The following is a 20,033-nucleotide window of genomic DNA, read 5'->3' as shown; positions in this document are numbered from 1 at the left end:
GAATCCAAGCCTGAAGCTAACCATTCTAGATTGCCTCTCTACTCTTTTAAGGGAAATTCTGTGCTAAAGAGGAAGAAAGAGAGTGTTAATCAATCCCGTCCCTAACTAAGGGATGACCCCTGGGACCTGTACTTTATTTTTCTTGACTGTCAAAACCATAGGTGAGAGATCCAAGATGGCGGACTAGAGGGGGGCTGCATTCCTTGTCCCTCTGTAACTCAGGATTCAAGCAGAGGAAATACTGATTCTCTGCGAGGCAGATGTTGCTACCCACCTATACCCTGCTGTTTACCCCATTTGTCTTCCGTGAGCACCAACCATCTGCCAGCATATCATCACCTGCCTTTTGAGCACAGATCACTCACTAATCGCTGCCTATCATTTGCCATTTGCCCACCTCTTGCCTGCCCATTGCCCACTACCCAACGTTCACCTGCTGATTGTCCGCTGTTAGCCTGCAGACTGCCCACAGACCACCAGTGGATCTTGCCTACTGTTGTCTGAAAGTTCATTGTCACAGTAACTGCAGGTTTGGTTACATGACTGCCACCATCTTGGGACACCTGCCAGGGCCTGCAGGTTTGCCACCGCAGCCAACGCCATCTCAGGGCATGGCCACCTCAGTCTGTGGACTCAGGCCAGGGCCTGGAGAGACATTGGGGTACCTGCAGGTCTGGTTGCACCTGATGTCTTCCTGCTGGGTGTGGTAGTGGCTGCCATCTGGCTGCCTCTTTGCAGGGTTGCTCCTTTGTGTGATCTCTCTGCAAGTTCAAAGGGCACTGAGATCTTGGGACTGCAGCAAGGCAGAGACTGGGGAAGCTGAAGCCCAGGTCCATCAGCTTGCAGCTGGGTTTGTGTGGGTCAGTCTGGGCCTCAAAAGCCTGTGGAAAGCCTGAGACTAGGGCAGTTTCCTGGGGGGGTGGGGGAGCACAGGTTGGAGAAACTGGAGAAAACTGGGCTCTCTCCAGCTCAGTGAGTCCTGAAGTGTGCACGGACAGAAGGGGCCAGCTGTATAATGTGTGGGAAGACTACAAGAGGGTATAAGGAGGGCTGGGGAGAGTCCTCAGTTGTAGAGTGCTTGCCTTGTAAGCACAAGGCCCTGGGTTCAATCCCCAGCACCAAAAAAAAAAAAAAAAAAAAAAAAAAAAGGGTGTAAGGGCATCTTGCTATCAGCTCACCCTCCCAACCAGTCCAGCACCCACTGGACTGGAGCTAACACCAAACGTCAGACAATCCCACCTATTAGCAGAGAAGGTAAACTGATGGAAAATTTTGAACGTCAACAGACGCAATCAAATGCAATTTTCCATGAGACTTTCCTTTTTTTTATCCTTTTTTGCCCTCTTCTTACACCTCTACCATCTTTGAAATCAAATATTTTCATGCATCAATTTATTGAGGAATGGCATGTCTGAATAATAGTTCAGACACAAAAAGTTTTGTTGTGTATTCTTATATCTTTACTTTTAAAAAAAATTCTGTACATATTTTTTTCTCTCACCTCCCTGTCTCCCTGGATTCTTTCTCATTTCTTTCATGCAAACAGTTAACTTCTACTAATTCCTCCCTCGCTTACTATAAATTTTTACCTCTATCTTCTCTCCCTCTCTCTCATAAACATCACAACTTACACTACTTCTGTTCCCTCATTGTCCATCATTTGATGGTAGACCCTTTTAGCAAACTTATTGTTTATAATGTAGAAAATAATTGAACACTTCATTTCTACTATTATAAAACTGTAAATGCCTTCATAGGAGCCATTTGGTTTAAGGTAGTGTATCATTTGCATTGGGTGCTATTAATATTGGTCTTCCCCTTAAAGGTGATGTACTGGAAGCCTTCAGGAACACTGTAAGACTACAGGGTAGAATCTGTACTGCCTCAGCTCCATACGGCTAGATGAGAAGACAAACAACATGAGAAAACAAGGGAACAAAGGGCCTCAAATAAACTAAGATGTTTCAACAACTGAATTAATAGAAAACACAGTAGAAGAAATGTCAGAGGAGTTTAGAAAATACATAGTTAGATTGATATTTGAAATAAAGTATGGTACTGGAGAGAAAATACAGAAGTGAAAGATCACTTCAGTAAAGTGTCAGAGATTATAAAAAAGAATGAAGCAGAAATGCTCAAAATGAAGGAAACAATAACCCAAATTAAAAATTCAATAGAAAGTATCACCAACAGATTAGACCACTTGGAATACAGAACCTCAGACAATGATGACAAAATATATATATTCTTGAAAATGAAGTTGACTACAGAGAAGTTGGTAAGAAACCATGAACAGAATTTCCAAGAAATATGGGACAACATGATAACACCAAATTTAAGATAATTGAATAGACAAAGGGGTGGAGATACAAACCAAAGGAATGCACAATCTTTTCAGTGACATAATATCGGAAAACTTCCCTGATCTAAAGAACAAAATGAAAATCAACTACAGAGGTTTACAGGATCCCAAATCTACAAAATTACAGCAGAACCCACACCAGGCCACATTAAAATAATGTCTAACATACAGAATAAAAGATAGAATTTTAAAGCCTGTGAGGAAAAAATCGAATTACATAAAGGGGGAACCAATTTGGATCTCAGCTGATTTCTCAAACCCAGACCCTCAGCACTGTCACAGACACTTCATAGAAGAAATAACCAATCAAGAAACATGAAAAAATGTTCATCATCTCTTGCAATTAGAGAACTGCAAATCAAAACTGCTCTAAGATTTCATTTCACCTCCAGTCAGAATGGCAATTATCAAGAATAGAAGCAATAATAAGGTTGGTGAGGATGTGGGAAAAAGGTACACTCATACATTTTTAGTAGAACTGCAGACTGGTGCAACCACTTTGGAAAGCAGTATGGAGATTCCTCAGAAAACTTGGAATGGAACCACCATTTGACCCAGTTATCCCACTACTTGGCCTATACCCAAAGGACTTAAAGTCAGCATACTACAGAGATACAGCCACAATCAATGTTTATAGCAGCTCAGTTCACAATAGCTAAACTATGGGAACCAACTTAGATTCCTTCAACAGATGACTAGACAAAAAAATGTGGTACATATACACAATGGAATACTATTTAGCCTTAAAGAAAAATGAAATACGGCATTTGCAGGTAAATAGAATGGAATTAGAGAATATCATGCTAAGTGAAATAGCCAACCCCCAAAAACCAAAGGCCAAATGTTTTCTCTGTTAAGCAGATGCTGATCCATAGTCAGGGATGGGTTAGGGAAGAATGAAGGAACTTTGGATTATGCAAGAGGAAAGTGAGGGGGAGGGGTCGGGTAGTGGGGATGGGAAGGACTGTAGAATGAGACAGACATTATAACCCTAAAGACACCATGTATTAAACTGTAAAAAAAAAACAAAGTATAAAAAGAAAAAAAACCACAAGGGTGAGCCCAGTTAGTTCACATTTGCCATTCTTGGTCATTCACACTGACAAGTCAGGAGGGAAAGCAATCTGGGGGCGCATAGACTTTTCACTCTTTCATCTTAGGAAAGTCAATACAATGCTCATTGTGAAAATTTTGGCATACACAAAAAAAGTACAGTGTCTCAAAAATGAACAAACCCACGGTGGATTCATCCGAATTTCCATTTCTGTCATACCTCCTCAAAGAACTAAGTAGGAGCTTGAAGAGATGTTTTTACACTCATATTCAATAGTAGTCATTATTTAAATTGCTAACTAGGTGTTCCATCAAACAGTCAGTGGACAAACAAAAATGCAGTACATTAACCACTAGGATGTTTTATATTATATGGTCATACCAAGAAGGAAATCCTGACACGATGAAGACTACTATATTGAGTCCAATTAAAAACAATACGAAGAGGGCTGGGGATGTAGCTCAGTGGGTACAGGTGTTTCCTAGCATGTGGAAAAGTCCATGGGTTCAATACTGAGCACTGAAAAACAAAAGAAAACATGACAAAACATACACACCAAATACAAGCAGAAAATTACCCATGATGTCTCAGTGTTACGCTACTGTTCATGTTTGCATCGGTTGAATTCTACTTTCTAATCTTAGCCTTTTGATAGGTGTGCCTTGTAGGATTTGTGTACAATTGGGGAGCCCAAGATGTGGAGCCCGATGTTTAAGTATATCAACATCCACAACATGGCCTGTGTAGACAAGACCAAGACACTTTCAGGAAAAAAGTACATCACAGAACAGCAACATGACTCTTGAACTAATGGGGATCTTCGGGTATACTGACTTCTACTGGGAAGAACCACTGACAAGGGCTTACCATGCTTCTGCTAAAGCTCTTGCACAAAGTCACCTTACTCCTAGGGACGTGCTCATTCGGTTTTTTCGCCCCAAAACACATCAGGAGCCTTGCGTTTTACAGCGGGGGAAAAAAAAAGGGTAACCAAAGATCTCATTCTCAGAAAGCTGATGTCTCCCCTAACTAATGACTTTCTTCCACAGCCTTTACAAGGAGCTGAAAATTGGTACTCTGTGCGGTGATGCTGACTGGTGGATCCACCTGGGTTGGCTGCTTCCTTTTTTAAATGAACTTGGATCCCCCCAGCATTCTTGTTGGAGCATCACAATTACCACAGCAGAGGGTGTGCTGCTGCACGATCCACACGTAGGACAGGGTCAGGTGGTCAACACGCCCTCCTCTTTACTGGGCTCCCTCGCCTTCTCGCGGTTGGTGTCAGCGCTCGCGGTTTCTGGTGGAGATCCGGAACTCCAGCTTCCCTCGAAGCAGACACACGGCAGCCGGGGCCAGTGCTTCCGCGCGCGCGCCCGGTGGCCGCCGAGGGCTACTCTGTTTGTCACGGCCCTTCACTCGATTCTCTCAAAGTAGCTCAGGACCTTAAGACCCCCTAAGCCTTCAGACCCCGTCCCCGGCGCCGAAGCGCCGAAGCTGCAAGTCTGCTTACGAAGAACTTCGCGGCCCCGGCCGGCCGCCCCACGCTGCCGCACGTCGCTGAGGCCCGCGAGCCGTGTCCTCCTCGGCACCATGGGCAGCGACACCTACCTCGCGGGTCGGCGAGGCCCCAGGGCTAAGAGGCGGGACTCGGCCAGCGCGGGTCGGGGCGGGATCTCGCGGTCCCAGCAGAGGGCTCAGAGGTAATGACAACAGGGTGGGCGACCCGGGAAGCTCCGCACCGCCGACCGGCCCCGCCGCGCGTGCGCACAGGTGGGTGGCCGCGCGTGCGCACCGGCGTCCAGGCCGGCGGAAGGAAGCGGCTCGACGGGTCGAACCACTGCGCGCAGGGGGAACCTCTAGGGGAGTGATGATGAAGGGAGGACGGAGGGAGGAGGAAAGGGGCAGGCGGGGACCCACGCTGGATCTGACTCCGGGAGATTACGACTGAGTCCAGCAGGGTCTTTGGGGTTCTGGTCGAGTCAGTGCCGAGGGGCTTCGTGGCCGCCCACTCCCTTGGCCAGTATGGGTCGGCCCGGAAGGGCGGGCCGTAGAGCTTGCGCAGGCGCAGTGTGGACGGCAGCATGGCGTCCCGGGCCAAACGGCGGGCGGTGGGAAGCCGGGCCCCGCGGCCTCCCGAAGACCCCGTCAGGCGCGACGAGGAAGAAGAGGAAAACGAAGTCGAGGATGAGGACGAAGACGATGAGGATAGTGAGGAGGAGGAGGACGAAGACGACGAGGTCGTTGACGAGGTGAGAAGCACGCGGGACCTGAGAAAAAGCTCCCTGCCCGCCAGAGCTGGGTGAGGTGGTGGCGCCCCTGCCCCTAGGTCGGCGGGCAGAAAGGGGTGCCAGCCGCTTGCCGGCCTGCAGCTGGCGGACCGGCGCGCGCTCCTCTGCCCTCAGCCCCACGCCCGCTGCCTGGCCGCCTCTGCCCGCTCAGCTCTGCACGCTGCGCCCGCGGCCCGCCTGGTCCTGGAACTGCCGCGCCGTTGTTCCAGTCGTTTCAGGTGCTCTTCGTCCTGCGGTGGTCCCTGTTCGGGGCTCGGCTGAGCTGCATTTTCTGCCTCTTTGGGCAGCCGACCTGCTCAGATGGGCTCGTCTTGTGAACTCAGAGCTGGATTTCTTTCTTCGGAGTAGTCAGCACCTGTGGACATTCGTTGAGTGAATAATTAAGACCCAGTGACGTGTAGGACTACCGAATGTCTAAGTAGGTGCATCAGACCTAACTGTCAAAGCAGAGTTTGTAATTCACGCCCCTCCTAAGCTTCGCCACTTCTGTAAACAGTCCCCACGTCGACCGTTTGCTCACACCTCAAATCTAGGAGTTATCTTCAGTCCCCTGCCTTTCCTCCTCCCACGCCCGGCCCACCAGTAAATCCTTCAGTACCCAGACACTGCTCATTGATTCTGTAACCATCTTAGTTCACACTGCCGTCATCTCTTGCCTGTGCTACTATAATATTTTATAACTGACCTGCCTTTTCCATTCTTATCACCTTATGAACTGCCCGCTTACAGCTAGAGATCTTGTAGTTTTGTTCTCATTCTCTTGGTCAGAATACTCTTCTGACTTTCTCTTTTATTTATTTAAAAAAAAAACAACAAAAAACCCACGTCCTCTTGGTCGACTAGCAGAAAGGCAGCCAAGAAGACTGATTCAGAGTAAGCAAAACAGAAGAATGGAAAATAAAGTGAAAGGGGTAAATGAGCATAGAGGAGAGGATACAGAGAAGTGTGGGTCCAGGTTTAGGAATGAGACTGGTTTGGGCATATGACACCTTCCCTATCAGAGCAGCTGGCTTGATTACCATATTACCACTTTTCACTTGGAAAAACTTTTGCTGTTTTGCCAATTTTGTGTCTATAGAAACCAATGCTTCTTGCAGTAACATGGAAAATCTAATAGACTTCCAGTGACTGAAAATACTGGAAATACTCTTAATATCCATCATTGATGATCGTATAGGAAAATAGGCACTTACGTGTACTGTTGGAATGAAAATTTGTACAATATCTTTGGAGGTAGTATGGCATTATTGATCAAAATTTAAAGTGTTTACATCTCCTGATTCAGTAATTCTACTTGTAAGAATTTACCTTCCAACAATAACAATAATAGATGATGTTCTAGACTATGATCATTTTATATTAGTTCATTTAATGCTCACATCAATCCTATGAAGTTAGGAATTATTGCTATTTTACAAGTGAGACCACACAGTAAATTAAGTGACAATAACATGTATATAGTCTTTATGTGGAGGAAAAATGAGACAGAAAATTACATCAGATTATGTGTTTGTCATTGACCTCTGGAGAGTAGGAGTAGGTGCTCTCAGGAGTAGGGAATAAGGCCTTTTAACTCTTCACTCACTGTAGTTTTTACTATGGGAATGTATGACTTTTTTTGATGGAAGAAATTGTTAAAAGTTTTGAGGGCAGTTTCCCATGCTGAAATACTGAGTGGATATTTTTATTTGAAGGAGGCTTTTTTTTATTTGAAGGAGGCTTTCGTTTTCTGAGATGTTCACTCATTCACAACTTATTTCCCTTATGTAGGAAACCATGAGAATTATGATAAATTCAAAATCAGCCTCAGATCTTTTCTGAAACAAGATGGTATATAAGGACATGTGCAAAGAGTCTAGCTTAAAGGACAAGGTGAGGCAGCTGGCTGAGCAGCAATAGAAAGTGGTTATTCGAACTTCAAGAGGGAGCAGTGGGTGTAGTGAAAAGATGAGAAGAAAAGGCTTAGGTATGTTTATTAAGTGTCTTGTGATCTTGGGTGAGGACTGTTGTTTGTGCATAATAGAAACCCTTGCAGGATCACTTCAGCAGAGGGGATGTGTGATGAGGTTGCAGTTATCTTCAATATCTCCAAGGGCAGGAAAGCAGGCGAGCTTCAGGATTTGACTGAGTCCCTGAGCCCGGAGTGCTGTCAGGAACCTTGGAAGTCTCACATTTGTCCTCCCTGCCTTACTCTTCTCCATTGTATTCTTGTTCTTCTGTATCTGCTCCATATAACAGAAAATCAAAATGCCTATAGCTTCAGAGTTTCATTTGAAAGCAAGAAGGCTAGATGCCATATTTTTTTTTTTTTTTTTTTTTTTTTTGGGTGCTGGGGATCGAACCCAGGGCCTTGTGCTTACAAGGCAAGCACTCTACCGACTGAGCTATCTCCCCAGCCCCCCCCATGCCACATTCTTAATTATGAATGCTAAATCACCTGGGGGTAAGTGGCAGGGTTGTTCTACAAAGATGACTGTTTCTGTGGAACCATAGGAAGGGAAGCCCACATGCAGGAAAGAGGTGTGGTCTGGTAATTTCTTTGTAGCCATTGCAATGGCTGTGCTACCATAGTTTAAGGCAGAGGTCTGAGACTTCTATCTTGATAAGGAAGAAACACTTAAAGAGCATTATTTAAATAACTTATTTCTAAGGAATAAAGTCAGCCTGAATAATGACAATTTGTTATTCAGTTTAGTTTGATCCTGTTTGGAACGCTCCCACCCAGTCCCCAGGGTTTGCTGTTATGTAATCTGGCCTATGTCAGAGAGATTTGAAGTCTGCAAGCTGAGCTTAATCTCCATGCCCTGGCTAGTTGACAGACAAGGGAGCACTGAAAAGTACAGACAGTCAGGATAACAAGGCAAAAGTAGGTCTGTTTTTCCTGCAAAGTCCTTCAGCCAAGACCCAGATTCCAAAACCTGTAAGACCTGAAGTGCATGTAAATATACTGCATCCTCAGAGCTCATAGTCAGTATCAGTTATCACGGTATGATTTAGATGCGTTTAAAAGCATTAAAGATTTTGTTGTTGGTGTGAAGTAATAGTTTCATTTCTTTGTGGTATCTTCTTAGATTCTGTTGTTTTGCAGAGATAGGTCATGGAGCCCAGCTACCTACTTGTTCTTCTAGTCCTTTAGACTCACCACATTTCCTCCTGACTTCGGGCCTTAGTATGTGCCCCTGTGTCAGGAGTTCCCTATATTTGTTCTCAGTTCCCAGTTTGTGTCACTTGGTTAAGTATGTGTTTCTTGACTTTTTCACTCCTGTTTTTCAAGTTATACCATTATGTTCCTTTCTTTAATGGCACATATAATCATAATTTTGCATTTATTTGAGTGTCTCCTTGAGTGTCTGTATCCCACATAAACCATAAGCTTCATGAGAGCCAGATCATTCATGTCTGCTTCCCAAATCAATTGATCTCAAGTGCTTAGTACCTGGTGAGATTCAATAAATATTTGCTAAGTAAATGAAGTGTAGCCTCAAACCCATGGGCTAAACCAAGCTGTAGGCAATACCAGGATCTTTTGAAATGATTTTGTTTTTCACTCTTTTTGTAAAAATGCAGGTAAATGACAATTTTTCCTTTGTGACTGCTGTGGCTATGTTATATGGACTAGATTTTCTCAGCATTTAAACTAGGTCACTGAGTGTTTTGTGTCCTCAGGCTTTTGTATCACATGAGGAAATGGTACGAATGTCCTTTATAATCTGTACAGGTGGCAGTCTTAGCAGTGTTTGTTTGTTTGAAAACCTGGACATTTATAGCTGTTGGGGGGACATCTTCTCTCTCGTGTCTTTTTTTTTTTTTTTTTCCCGTCAACATCTTCTGTAGGGGACTAAAAAAAGAAGCTAAAAAAGAATGGAAATTGGTGAAAAATAAAAATTTGCAAAGAGGAAAATAATGCCTGAATTGTCTTAGGAAGTTACGTATGATGACCTATTTTGTGTGTTCTTTACAGGAAGTGAATGTTGAATTTGAAGCTTATTCCATCTCAGATAATGATCATGATGGAATTAAGAAATTACTACAGCAGGTATTGTCTTTTACTTATTACACATAAATTTGCTCTTCTCAGAAAATGCACGTTGTTTGACACAGTTCCTCTCAGATTTCATCCTTTCAGAATTCCCATTTCTATCCTCTTCACTTTGCCTGGAAGGAAGAATTGTTCCCCTTTTAAGATTTTTGTGTCCTGAAATACACTCCTTTTCATCTGTTAATTGCTTGAGCTACTGTTCTGTTTCCTCTAATACACATCCACACTTTGTGGGGTAAAAGAGTTTTTACATAATAGTCATTTAACTTCACCTTCTGGTCCTCAGGATCATTTTTGCTGCTCTTACTTATCCCTTTAACCATATAATATGGCTTTGGTTTTCTAACATTTATAGCCTTCAGTGGCCTGTCGGTAAATTCTTTGACCCTAAGTCTGTCCTCCTCCTCCCTTGTTTCCCCTCCCCCATACCTCCTTATTACCACTGACTGCCTCTTCTCTGAAATTTCCTAACCTTATGGTGCTTTGACTCTCCTAGGCTTTTCTGTTCCTCTTGGAGTACTTTTCTAGGTCATTATCTTGGTCAAGTGATTAAAGTTTCATTTTTAAAAAATTTAAATAAGGGATTTTAATTTTTATTAGAAATCATGTTTTGATCTTAATTTGAAATATTTTTTTCTCCTCTTAGCTTTTTCTAAAGGCTCCTGTGAACACTGCAGAACTAACAGATCTCTTAATTCAACAGAACCATATTGGGAGTGTGATTAAGGTAAGCAGGACAGTTATGTTTCTTCTGAGTACATACCCTGTTCAGCTCCAGTTGAGAGGAGGTTCCACTGGAGATTGGGTCAGAAGGCCACTGCAGTGATCCAAGGATATTAAATGCAGTCATCCAGGAAGCAGCAGTGGATTCAAGATGCTTGGGAGGTGAAATATGATGGGGCTTCGTGTGTGGCTGATTTGAGAGTGAGGAAAAATGGAGTTAAGGATGAGCTCCCAGGTTTCTGTTGGAGCAACTGGGACAGCAAACATGGAAGAAGATCAGATCAGGAGGGGGAACATCACTTTGTGTACATTTTAGTTTGGGGTACAAATGACATACTGAGCAGCAGAAGGAGCCTTGGAGACTTGGGCATTTTCAGTGGGTGAGTAGTCATTGAAGTCATATGGGGTGATTGGGATTGCCCAGGGAGGGAGGGGATAGACACCTGGTAATACTAGTGCTTAGATGAGCAAATAAGTGGCAGGAGCAGCAGAAGAGATTGACAGGAGTGACTGGAGAGGTGGAAGGAAAAGCAGTGGAGTAACGTCATAAAATCAAGGGAGGAACATTTGAAGGAGGAGGAAATTGTCATCATAAGTATCATAGAGGAAGCGGGTGATTAGCTGAGCCCGTAGAGCGCTTGCCGAGTGTGTGCACAGGCCTGGGTTTGAATCCCTAGCACCTCGGAAGAAAGCAAAAAATGAAAAAATAAGTATCATAGAGAGTTCAAGAAAATAAGGTCTTGGTTGAATCCTGGCTCTGCTGCTTATCTCCTTTTGATTATTGTTTGCTGCATAACAAAGTACCCTAGAGTTTAATATAGAATAGCAATGGGGATGTTCATCTCTTGTAGTTTGGACAGAGCTCAGTGGGAATAACTCTTCTCTGCTCCTCCTCTGGGTCATATTAGCTGAGGAGGCTCCACAGGCGGCTGGTGAATTCACTCTTAGGGTGGCTCACTCTGACTGGCAAGTTAGTGCTGGCTGTCTCTTGGAAACCCAGCTGGACTCTGGGCCAGTGGCTTTCGTTCCTTTCTATGTGGGCCTCTCTACACATTGGTTGGGTTCCAAGAGCAACTAGGCCAAAAGAACCAGCTAGAAATGCATAGCATTTTATGGTACAGTGTCATTTCCTTTATTTGCTTGATTTGCATGGATAAGAGATTTTCTACAGGGGAGGGAAGGTCTGGCAGGAGTGGGTACGTAAAGTCTACCACTCAGCGGGCAGTGTGAGGTCACTTTGTCAGAAGAGAATATAGGATACTAGATGTCTTCGGGACCACTTATGGAAGATGCAGTCTTTCCCAGAGACGTTAATCTATTTCCATCTCTGCACACGAGCATGATCTAAGCACCTTCCTTGCAGGTTGGTTAGGTGAACAAAATGAGTTGCTGAATGCATAGAAAAGTTTCTGGCACATGGAAGAGCACAAGTAATCTCTGTTGGTGTCTTCTCATTCTCGGCACCTACACTCTAGGCTGATGTGAAAAACAAAATAAGAACTCCCAGTTCAATCTGCTGTCCACTCTGATTGTTCACCTTCAGCAATTTTGCTTTGTCTTCAGAAACAAAGTTCTTGAAAAGTATCCTTAGACCATGACCACCACTTCTTGTCCTATGCATTTCTCAAGCACCCCAATCTGGCTTTTTTGCTCGTACAGTTCTGACACTGAATGACTTACCAATATCTTTGTTACTAACTACAGTGGATACTTTTAGACCATCCGACAATGTGAGTAATCTCTGGTGCTAAATGTAAAGAAAATGAGAGAAATGAAATCTGTGCTGGTCGTGTGAGTAGTCCTCTAGTCCTCTGTTGAGCCTCCCCAGCTGATACAACACAGCAGGCAGTCCGGAGAAAGCAGACCACCTACCTGCTCTTTCCATCTGTAGCTGATGAATGTCTTATAAGTTCTGATGGATGTGTATGAGAAGCAGTTGCCTTTGTCCTTGAAACGGCTTGTCATGGGATGTAATTTGCCCTTTAAATAGCTGTACAGTTATAATTAAGGTTTCTTTGATTTCCAAAACACTTGAGGTGTCCTAGAGATAGAGACTTCTTGTTCCTAGGATCCAGATTGCCTAGAGCATTTGCTGGAGCCTTTGGGATTAGGTGGATGTGAACTCTAAAAGAGAGGCAGTCCCTAAGGTCATAGGGAAAAGGGCAGGGGGAGAATAGCAAATTGCATATTCATGAGTCTGAGAGAAGCTAGAGATGGAGGAGTGATTCAGTTCTCCTTGGCTGTTGTGAATTGCTCAGTACTTAGGTACTAAAAAGCTGTTGAGGAACAGGCTTAGGAGAGGGTTAGGGTTAGGGGTGAATGGGCTGGGCAGGAAATGGATTTCTCTCTTGCTGGAGAGGCATATGTTGGGAGAGGAATATGTTGTAGGTGATTGTGACTCTAGGCCTATGATAGAGAAAGGCAACTCTTTTATGGCTCAGCCTGGATGGTTGACAGGGCCTGTTATAAGGAGAACAATCAGGGTGATTGAGGGGATGCAGATTACTTAGAAGCTAAGAAACCAGTCTTTTTGGATTTCTTAGGGCTTAAAATGGAGGGCCCCATTTACTTCCCCTGCTCTTCTGTCCGTAGTTACTGCATAGGTTTTGCTGCAATAGCTGGTGGTCTGCTGAAGTGCAGGAAAACTGTCATGTTGATCTTGATCTTGTCATGTTGATCTGTGTATCTATCCCTTTTTTCCTGAACTTCTTTCCCCTTTCTCCTTCATGAGCAAACATTCCCTAGGTCTTCTCTCTGGTGGAACTGTCAGTCTCATGAATTAGCTTGTCAGTTTCCATTTTTGTGTCATCTGGCCGGTTGAACTTAAGACATCCTGCTCAGTGCTGTAGACAATACTAACTGAACCAGTGCAGGATGCTGCTGGAGCTTTGTAAGTCCCTTCCCTTGAGAACAGGTCCCAGGGCGTGGGGCAGTTGTGCACCCCTGCTGTCCTTTGGTATGGAAGCAGCAGCCTCATTTCATTCCCAGGTCTGTGTCACCTGAGTACTTACTATGTGCCGGGCCCTGGGCTGGGTGCAGGGATGGAGTTACCAGGCACACATGGAAGAGAAACTGGACAGTGCTTTGAGGCCTCTAGTGAGGGGCCACCAGAGTAGAGCTGGGAAGTTCATGTTGGAGTTAACCATTTTGTTGGTTTTCTTAATTTATCATTCCCTCTCTTGCTCTCTTTTTCCTTCTCTCCTACCCAAGGTGGTAGGTAGAACATGTTAGGTATTAGTGAAGAACCTTGTTCAGTTTCACTGATGGTTCATATTGGCAGGTGTTGTGGAAGTATAAGTTTTGGGTGGAATAGTGTCTTGGGTCCACAGAGAAACAAGCAGGGCTCCCAGTGTGGTAAAGGAAAATGTCTTAAAAACCTTGAAAGGAAATTTAGCTGGGCATGGTAACCCACACCCGTATCCCAGCAACTTGGAAGGCCGAGGCAGGAGGATCACAAGTTTGAGGCCCTAAGCAACTTAGTGAGACCCTGTCTCTAAATAAATAGATAGGGGCTGGGGTCATGGCTCAGTGGTAAACTACCCCTGGGTTTGATCCCCAGTCTCTCCCCACCACAAAAAAAAAAAAAAAAAAAAAAAAAAAGAAGAAGAAGAGGAAAAAGAAATGTAGAGCAGGATGAGCTTGAGCAGCATGTAAAGGAGGAGCAGTGGAGGGAGGTTAGGTGGAGAAGCAAGTCATACGGGTTAGGATATGATGCATTCTGAGCGACAGCAGGATAACAGTTTTTTTTGCTTTTGAAAATGAAAAGGTAAATGAGACAAGATTTGATAGTATACATCTTCCCAACCAAATACGAAATTTAAATATTTTTTTTCTTTTTTAAAATAGCAAACAAATGTTTCGGAAGACAGCGATGATGATGTGGATGAAGATGAAATTTTTGGTTTCATAAGCCTTTTAAATTTAACTGAAAGAAAGGTTAGTTTCACTGGGTGGCATCTGAATGGTTATTCCTTAGGCCAAACCCACTTCTACTTCATGCATGGTGGAGATTGTTTTTTATGTCAGACATTGATGTTCAGCTGTAAGGATATGTGCTCTCACAGAGTCTTACTGAATCCTTTCAATATGAAGGTGGTGTTTTATTTTTGAATACACTGTACCCAGTTGAAGCTCTTTACTCCTGTGGTACAGTGTCCGACATCGGTACTGGCATAGGAGCTGTTTTGCTGTGTCTGCAGCTGGTCTCTGCTGCTTTGTGCAGTGTGGCTGTTCTGAGATTTTGCTGCTTTCTGAAGTTGAGGCACTTACTGATGTCTACTTGGTGTTTTGATTCATTTCCTTTTATTGACTCACGATAAGTTCTAATAAAAACGATGCCAGCTGCTTACTCTCTTGGGAATAAGACCACACTTAATAATCTTTAATTTTGCTGGGGAGATAGCTCAGTTGATAAAGCACTCGCCTCACAAGCACAAGGCCCTGGGTTCAATCCCCAGCACCACACACACACACACACACACACACACACACACACAAATCTTTAATTTCAAAATGAACTTTCCAGTTATTTCCACCTGTTTGTGTGAATAGATAGAATTTTCTACTCCTGTGGATGAGATTTAATTATAATCCTCTCTGACCACCAGTCATGGGAGGATAACTAAGCAGATTAGTTACTTTTCTTGTTTTTTTTTTGTAATAAATTGTAAAAAAAAATTTTCCACATTTTATTGGTGCATTATAGTTGTATATAAAATGGTGGGATTTGTTGTTACATATTTGTATATGCACAAAATATAATTTGGCCAGTATCACTCCTCAGCACCTCCCTCCTCTCCCTACCGCCCAACCCCTGGACGTGTAGTTAGTTTGAGAAATACTTAAGCAGTCTCAGTAAGACATTGCAGATGTTAGTGGCTATGGCAGGAAACACCCCTTGTACATATGGGATAAAAAGCCGTAGCTCTTACTCTCGAGTTTTCTTCCTGTAACGCACTGGCCTGTAACTAAAAAAGCAAGCCTTCTCTTTGCTTTCTAGGGTACCCAGTGTGCTGAACAAATTAAAGAGTTGGTTCTAAGCTTTTGTGAGAAGAACTGTGAAAAGAGTGTGGTTGAACAGCTGGACAAGCTTTTAAATGACACCACCAAGCCTGTGGGCTTTCTCCTAAGTGAAAGATTCATCAATGTCCCTCCTCAGATTGCTCTGCCCATGCACCAGCAGCTTCAGTAAGAGACTTTTGAAAATGCCTTCAAACAGTAGTTTTATTTTGTTTTTTCCCAGTAGACTTAGAAATGTGATTTAAGTGGACTGTGGGTACAGGAAGAGTCCTGGCCTGGGTTGAAACAAGTGTAGTGTGAGGAGGATGGGAGAAAGATTGATTGCAAGAGCTGGCTTTTTGAAGAGTTTAAATTATTTATGACAATAATTTTCATATTCTTTAAGATTTTAAATGGAATAAAGTAGATGAATTTCATTTAGACTTTTAAATCCATTTGAGTGACATTTTTCTCTTAAAAGATTTTTGTGACATGAATAAAATGCTGATGACAGCAATAACAAAAATGAAGTTCCATTTCTGTTGATCTGTTTCATACCTAATTGGAGCAGTTCTGATACTGAATCTTGCTTCTCAGCATAATTGTTGTTATTGTTTGAGGCAGAAATTTTAAGTTACAAAATATGTTCATTCCAAACTTTAAGATCTTGCAGACTAAATGAACTAGGAATTGTAGCCTGTGCTGTGAAGTAAAGGATGAAATACAGACAGGTCCCTTACCGAGTATTGTCTCTCAGCTTGTCGCATTTCAGTTGTGATTTCCCATAAATAGCTGTAGGGTTTGTACACATCTGCAAACTTCGTTTGCCATTTTTACTTTTTGATTCAGTGCTTTTAGTTTATACTCATTCTCCTGTTCCTTACCTTTTTAGCTGCTACTCAGGTTGTACTTTTGTCCTCAGTGGTTCTTGTTGAATCATGTTTTGCTTTTCTTAAGCAGTTGCAGCTTATGTTTATTTGGTTTCTATTAGAGATGAAGAGGATTGTTCTTTAATCTCCACCTTTGTTCAGGGGTAGCCAGATGCACAGGGCTGTGTAATTTTTAGGAGGAAAAACCGATTTCATTACATTTCATTAACTGCTCTAGAATTTAGGATCTCCACGTCCATGCAACTTCTGCTGTGTGTTAGAAGTTAATCCCAAACCCTAGCAATTAGAGACTGTATAGTGGTCCTATTGATTGTGTGTCTTTGTAAGTTACATGGTCACTGCTTTATAAAATTAAGATTCTTAAGATATTTTAAGTTTGCACAGAGTAGCAGAGCTGAGTGAATTTGAGACTCATGTCTACACAAACTTGGATTCATCACATTATTATATGAAGTGGTGGCATAATTATTCCAAAGGGTAGCTGTCTGCATACATAAAAATCACTGCTATAGAAGCGTTCAGATTGACTCATTAGGCCTGTGTCACAGCTGGACCCACTGAAGATTCCTTACGGGGTTTCTGTACTCTTGGTGAGGACACATTTAACCTGATCCACCAGGTAAAAGTTGTGTTGTGTGCCTTGTAGGAAAGAACTAGCGGAGTCACACAAAACTAATAAGCCATGTGGGAAGTGCTCCTTCTACCTTCTGATTAGTAAGACATTTATGGAAGCAGGAAAAACCAATTCTAAAAAGAGATGGAGCAACCAGAAGGATGAATTAATGTTTGCAAATGCAGAGGAAGAGTTTTTCTATGAGGTTAGTAAGACTGTCCTGTTTTGTCTATTTGTTTGGATGTTTAGTAATCAAGATATTTTATTCTTCCATGTTAGGTCAAAGTCCTTTAGGTATGGCCAGCCCACTTTTCTGGCCGCTGGCTAGCCACTGACAAACGTAGTACCTGGCACATGGTACTCAAAAGGCTCACCACCACCTTCCCACCCACTGTAGGGACAGCATTTGGGAGGAGGAAAATGTGATGAGCTTGCTCTACCTGATGAGGCACTTGTGATAGGCTTATTCTGAGGTCTTAATTCTAAAACTGTGTCATGAGGTAGACATGAGCTGCTTTGCAGGTGAGGATGTTGGGTTTAGAGACATGTGGGAACTTACCTGAGATCACACAGCCAGTTAGTGTAGAATCTGGGGTGTCCCTGTTGCTCGGTGTCCTTAGGTGGAGATGCTGCTTTCCATAGTGCTCACTGGTACTGTGATGGACACCCAGATACCAGAGAATGTTCTTTCTCACACTGTCCTTCAAAAATCTTCAAATAACTTTCTGAAGGGGGGCATATTTTCCTGAATCAGATGTCACTTATCACTTTAAAGGCTTCACTGAATATAGATGCAGCTCTGCATAATCTCTTAAAAATGTGTGCCTCAGCACCTCAGACCATTTCAGGGACATGAGTGTGGGTGTTTCTGTACAACCAGGCCAGATTGTACAGATTGAATCTGTTCATACAACTGCTAAGGATGTGGCAGAGGGAGTATGGAAAGCCAGCATTTGAAGATGATTCTTCTCATGACATTCTTCAAATGTTAGGAGTCTCAATTTCACTTATCTGTCACAAGATTATTTTGAGAGTCAAATGAGATGAATGTGATTAACTTTGGAATTAGAAACAGTGTACAAATGGGTAGAAGTACAATTATCACTTAGCTGCCTGTTTACCTCTTAGAAATGGCACACCTCAGTCCATGTTCCCAGTAATGGCTTGAAATCTATTTGGAGAGTGTTTCTTAATTTCTGCCTGAGCCTCCCATTGGAGCATATTTTATTCTGAGTTTTGCTTCCTTTAGCTGTCATTCTTACTTGAATATATGCCAAACATACTATTCTTTATTGGAGACTGAATGAGTTTTATCTTTGTTTTGTCTATATTTTTAATTCCTGGTTTTACTTTTGCTATAGAAGGCAGTCCTGAAGTTCAACTATTCAGTGCAAGAGGAGAGTGACACTTGCCTGGGAGGCAGGTGGTCTTTTGATGATACACCAATGAAGCCCTTGCGAACTGTGATGTTAATTCCAGACAGCAAGATGAGTGAAATCATGGATAAACTGAAAGATCATCTATCTATCTAACCTATTTTCATGGACATTGATGGGCTTATTTTTATAAAATTACCAGAAACCCAGTGGAGCTTTACTGAAAACTCGTGACTTTATTCAGATTTAAGTCCTCTACAAAAAGTAGGGTTCTTTTCCATGTGTCTATGACACATTTACAAAATACCTTTTATTTTTGGTCAAATTATGAATGGTTGATTAAAAACTTCCACCAAGAAGAAAAACATGGGAGTAGTAATTTGAGGAATTCAATAAAACTCCTATTTTTTTATTTTAAAATAATATACAAAGTGTTATTTCTTCAAGACTATCCTGTGGGGTGTGACACCCAGCTTCCTGTTAAGCATTCACACGTGGCTCAAGCACGCCCACCATGGGCTCACTTTGGGATCATTATTGCACTTTGTGTTTGGCGGGCAGGTCACTGAATAGTGCATCTCTGCTCAGTAGTCTCAGGGCACTTCTCACACATCTTCTGTTCCTTCTTCGTGGTTGAAATGGGGGACAGGTGGTCCATGACTTGCTGTAGAATATCCTTACTTTCACTAGGAGGCAGATTAGTGAAATAGTATTGTGGTGCCATCTGCATAAATCTGTTTGTTTAAAACAAAAAAAATTAGGTGGGAGCAGGGGTGTAACAGATATCAAACCTTGTGTCTGGGCCCTTCCCAGCCCTAGGAATTTTACGTATAGAACTGGTGTTTAATTTGAACTCCCCAGCTGGACATGGTAGCACATGCCTATAATCCCAGCAACTTGAAAGAGAGACAGGAGGATCCCATGTTTGAGACCAGCCTCAGCAACTTAGCAAGATCCTGTCTTTCAGAAAAGGCTGGGGGATCCAGGTCAGTGGTAAAGTGCCCCTGGGTTCAATCCCCAGTACCAAAAAAAAAAAAAATTGAATTCCCATCTGCCTTTGTAGAACACACTCTGATTTTCATGTAACAATCCAATCGCATTTCTAGAACAAGTTGGCTTCTCTACCATTAAGCCAGATGATGGAAGTGCCCCCCACCATTGACCCCTGGTAGAAATGGGTACTTCCCCTAAGGCCCAAGACCACCTAAGAAGGATCAGGTCTGAAGCTTGACAGAACTTTGAGTGAGCAACAGAGGGAGTGTCTGACTCTCTCAACTAGTACCACTCCCCATCCTGTAGCTTAAGCTGGACACCTATGAAAATATTCTCCGTTGCTGCCTTGAACATCACGTTGCTCAGGCAGTAGTGGTACCTTTATCTTCAAAATGGATCCAGAATTTGTAGTAGCCTCTGAGAGATTTGCCTCCATTTTTGATATTGCCCCTCCTGTTCATCCTCCATTTAGCAGCCACAGAGATGTCCTTGCTTAAAAACTCCAATTGCTATGTGCTACATTCAGGATAAAATCCAAACCCTTTATCTGGCCCACAAAGCTCTACACCCTCTGATATCTGCCTGTCAACCTCACCTTCCCTCCTTCCCTTCCCCACTAGCTCCAGCTACAGCTGCTCTTCTATTCCTAAAAGATGGCTATGCCTGTTCCTCCTCAGTGAACAATGTGGTCCCCTGT

At 43.1% G+C, this 20,033-nt stretch overlaps 3 protein-coding genes across 5 annotated transcripts in view; 1 reads left to right on the top strand and 2 right to left on the bottom strand.

Moving 5' to 3' along the window:
• Positions 1-5,195, bottom strand: part of UROS (uroporphyrinogen III synthase) — a 29,698-nt gene extending 24,503 nt beyond the window's left edge. For both annotated transcript variants that reach the window (XM_079137148.1, XM_079137149.1), the window contains exon 1: positions 5,025-5,195. The gene's annotated coding sequence lies outside the window, so the exon portion shown is untranslated. The remainder of the gene's footprint in view (positions 1-5,024) is intronic.
• A 264-nt stretch (positions 5,196-5,459) lies between these two features.
• On the top strand, positions 5,460-18,510 carry BCCIP (BRCA2 and CDKN1A interacting protein). Its single transcript, XM_079137300.1, has 7 exons — positions 5,460-5,665; positions 9,666-9,740; positions 10,390-10,470; positions 14,313-14,402; positions 15,466-15,653; positions 17,001-17,172; positions 18,329-18,510. The coding sequence occupies exons 1-7, from the start codon at positions 5,498-5,500 to the stop codon at positions 18,497-18,499; spliced, it is 945 nt and encodes a 314-aa protein (XP_078993426.1). The 5' UTR covers positions 5,460-5,497; the 3' UTR covers positions 18,500-18,510.
• Positions 18,511-18,651: 141 nt separating this feature from the next.
• The window catches only part of DHX32 (DEAH-box helicase 32 (putative)), a 56,708-nt gene continuing 55,326 nt past the window's right edge, over positions 18,652-20,033 (bottom strand). For both annotated transcript variants that reach the window (XM_079137292.1, XM_079137293.1), the window contains exon 12: positions 18,652-19,077. In XM_079137292.1, the coding sequence (XP_078993418.1) occupies positions 18,906-19,077 (172 nt within the window). In that variant the 3' untranslated portion in view covers positions 18,652-18,905. The remainder of the gene's footprint in view (positions 19,078-20,033) is intronic.

This window comes from Sciurus vulgaris, assembly GCF_902686455.1.
Source record: "Sciurus vulgaris genome assembly, chromosome: 4".
NCBI lineage: Eukaryota > Metazoa > Chordata > Mammalia > Rodentia > Sciuridae > Sciurus > Sciurus vulgaris.
This window is presented reverse-complemented; position numbering and strand designations above follow the sequence as displayed.

Bases quoted from the DNA above. Each gene is read 5' to 3' on its own strand.
- BCCIP (XM_079137300.1), top strand. From the start codon at position 5,498: ATGGCGTCCCGGGCCAAACGGCGGGCGGTGGGAAGCCGGGCCCCGCGG. The intron at 9,741-10,389 runs GTATTGTCTTTT...TTCTCCTCTTAG, and splicing joins TTAAGAAATTACTACAGCAG to CTTTTTCTAAAGGCTCCTGT. The intron at 10,471-14,312 runs GTAAGCAGGACA...TTTTTAAAATAG, and splicing joins ATATTGGGAGTGTGATTAAG to CAAACAAATGTTTCGGAAGA.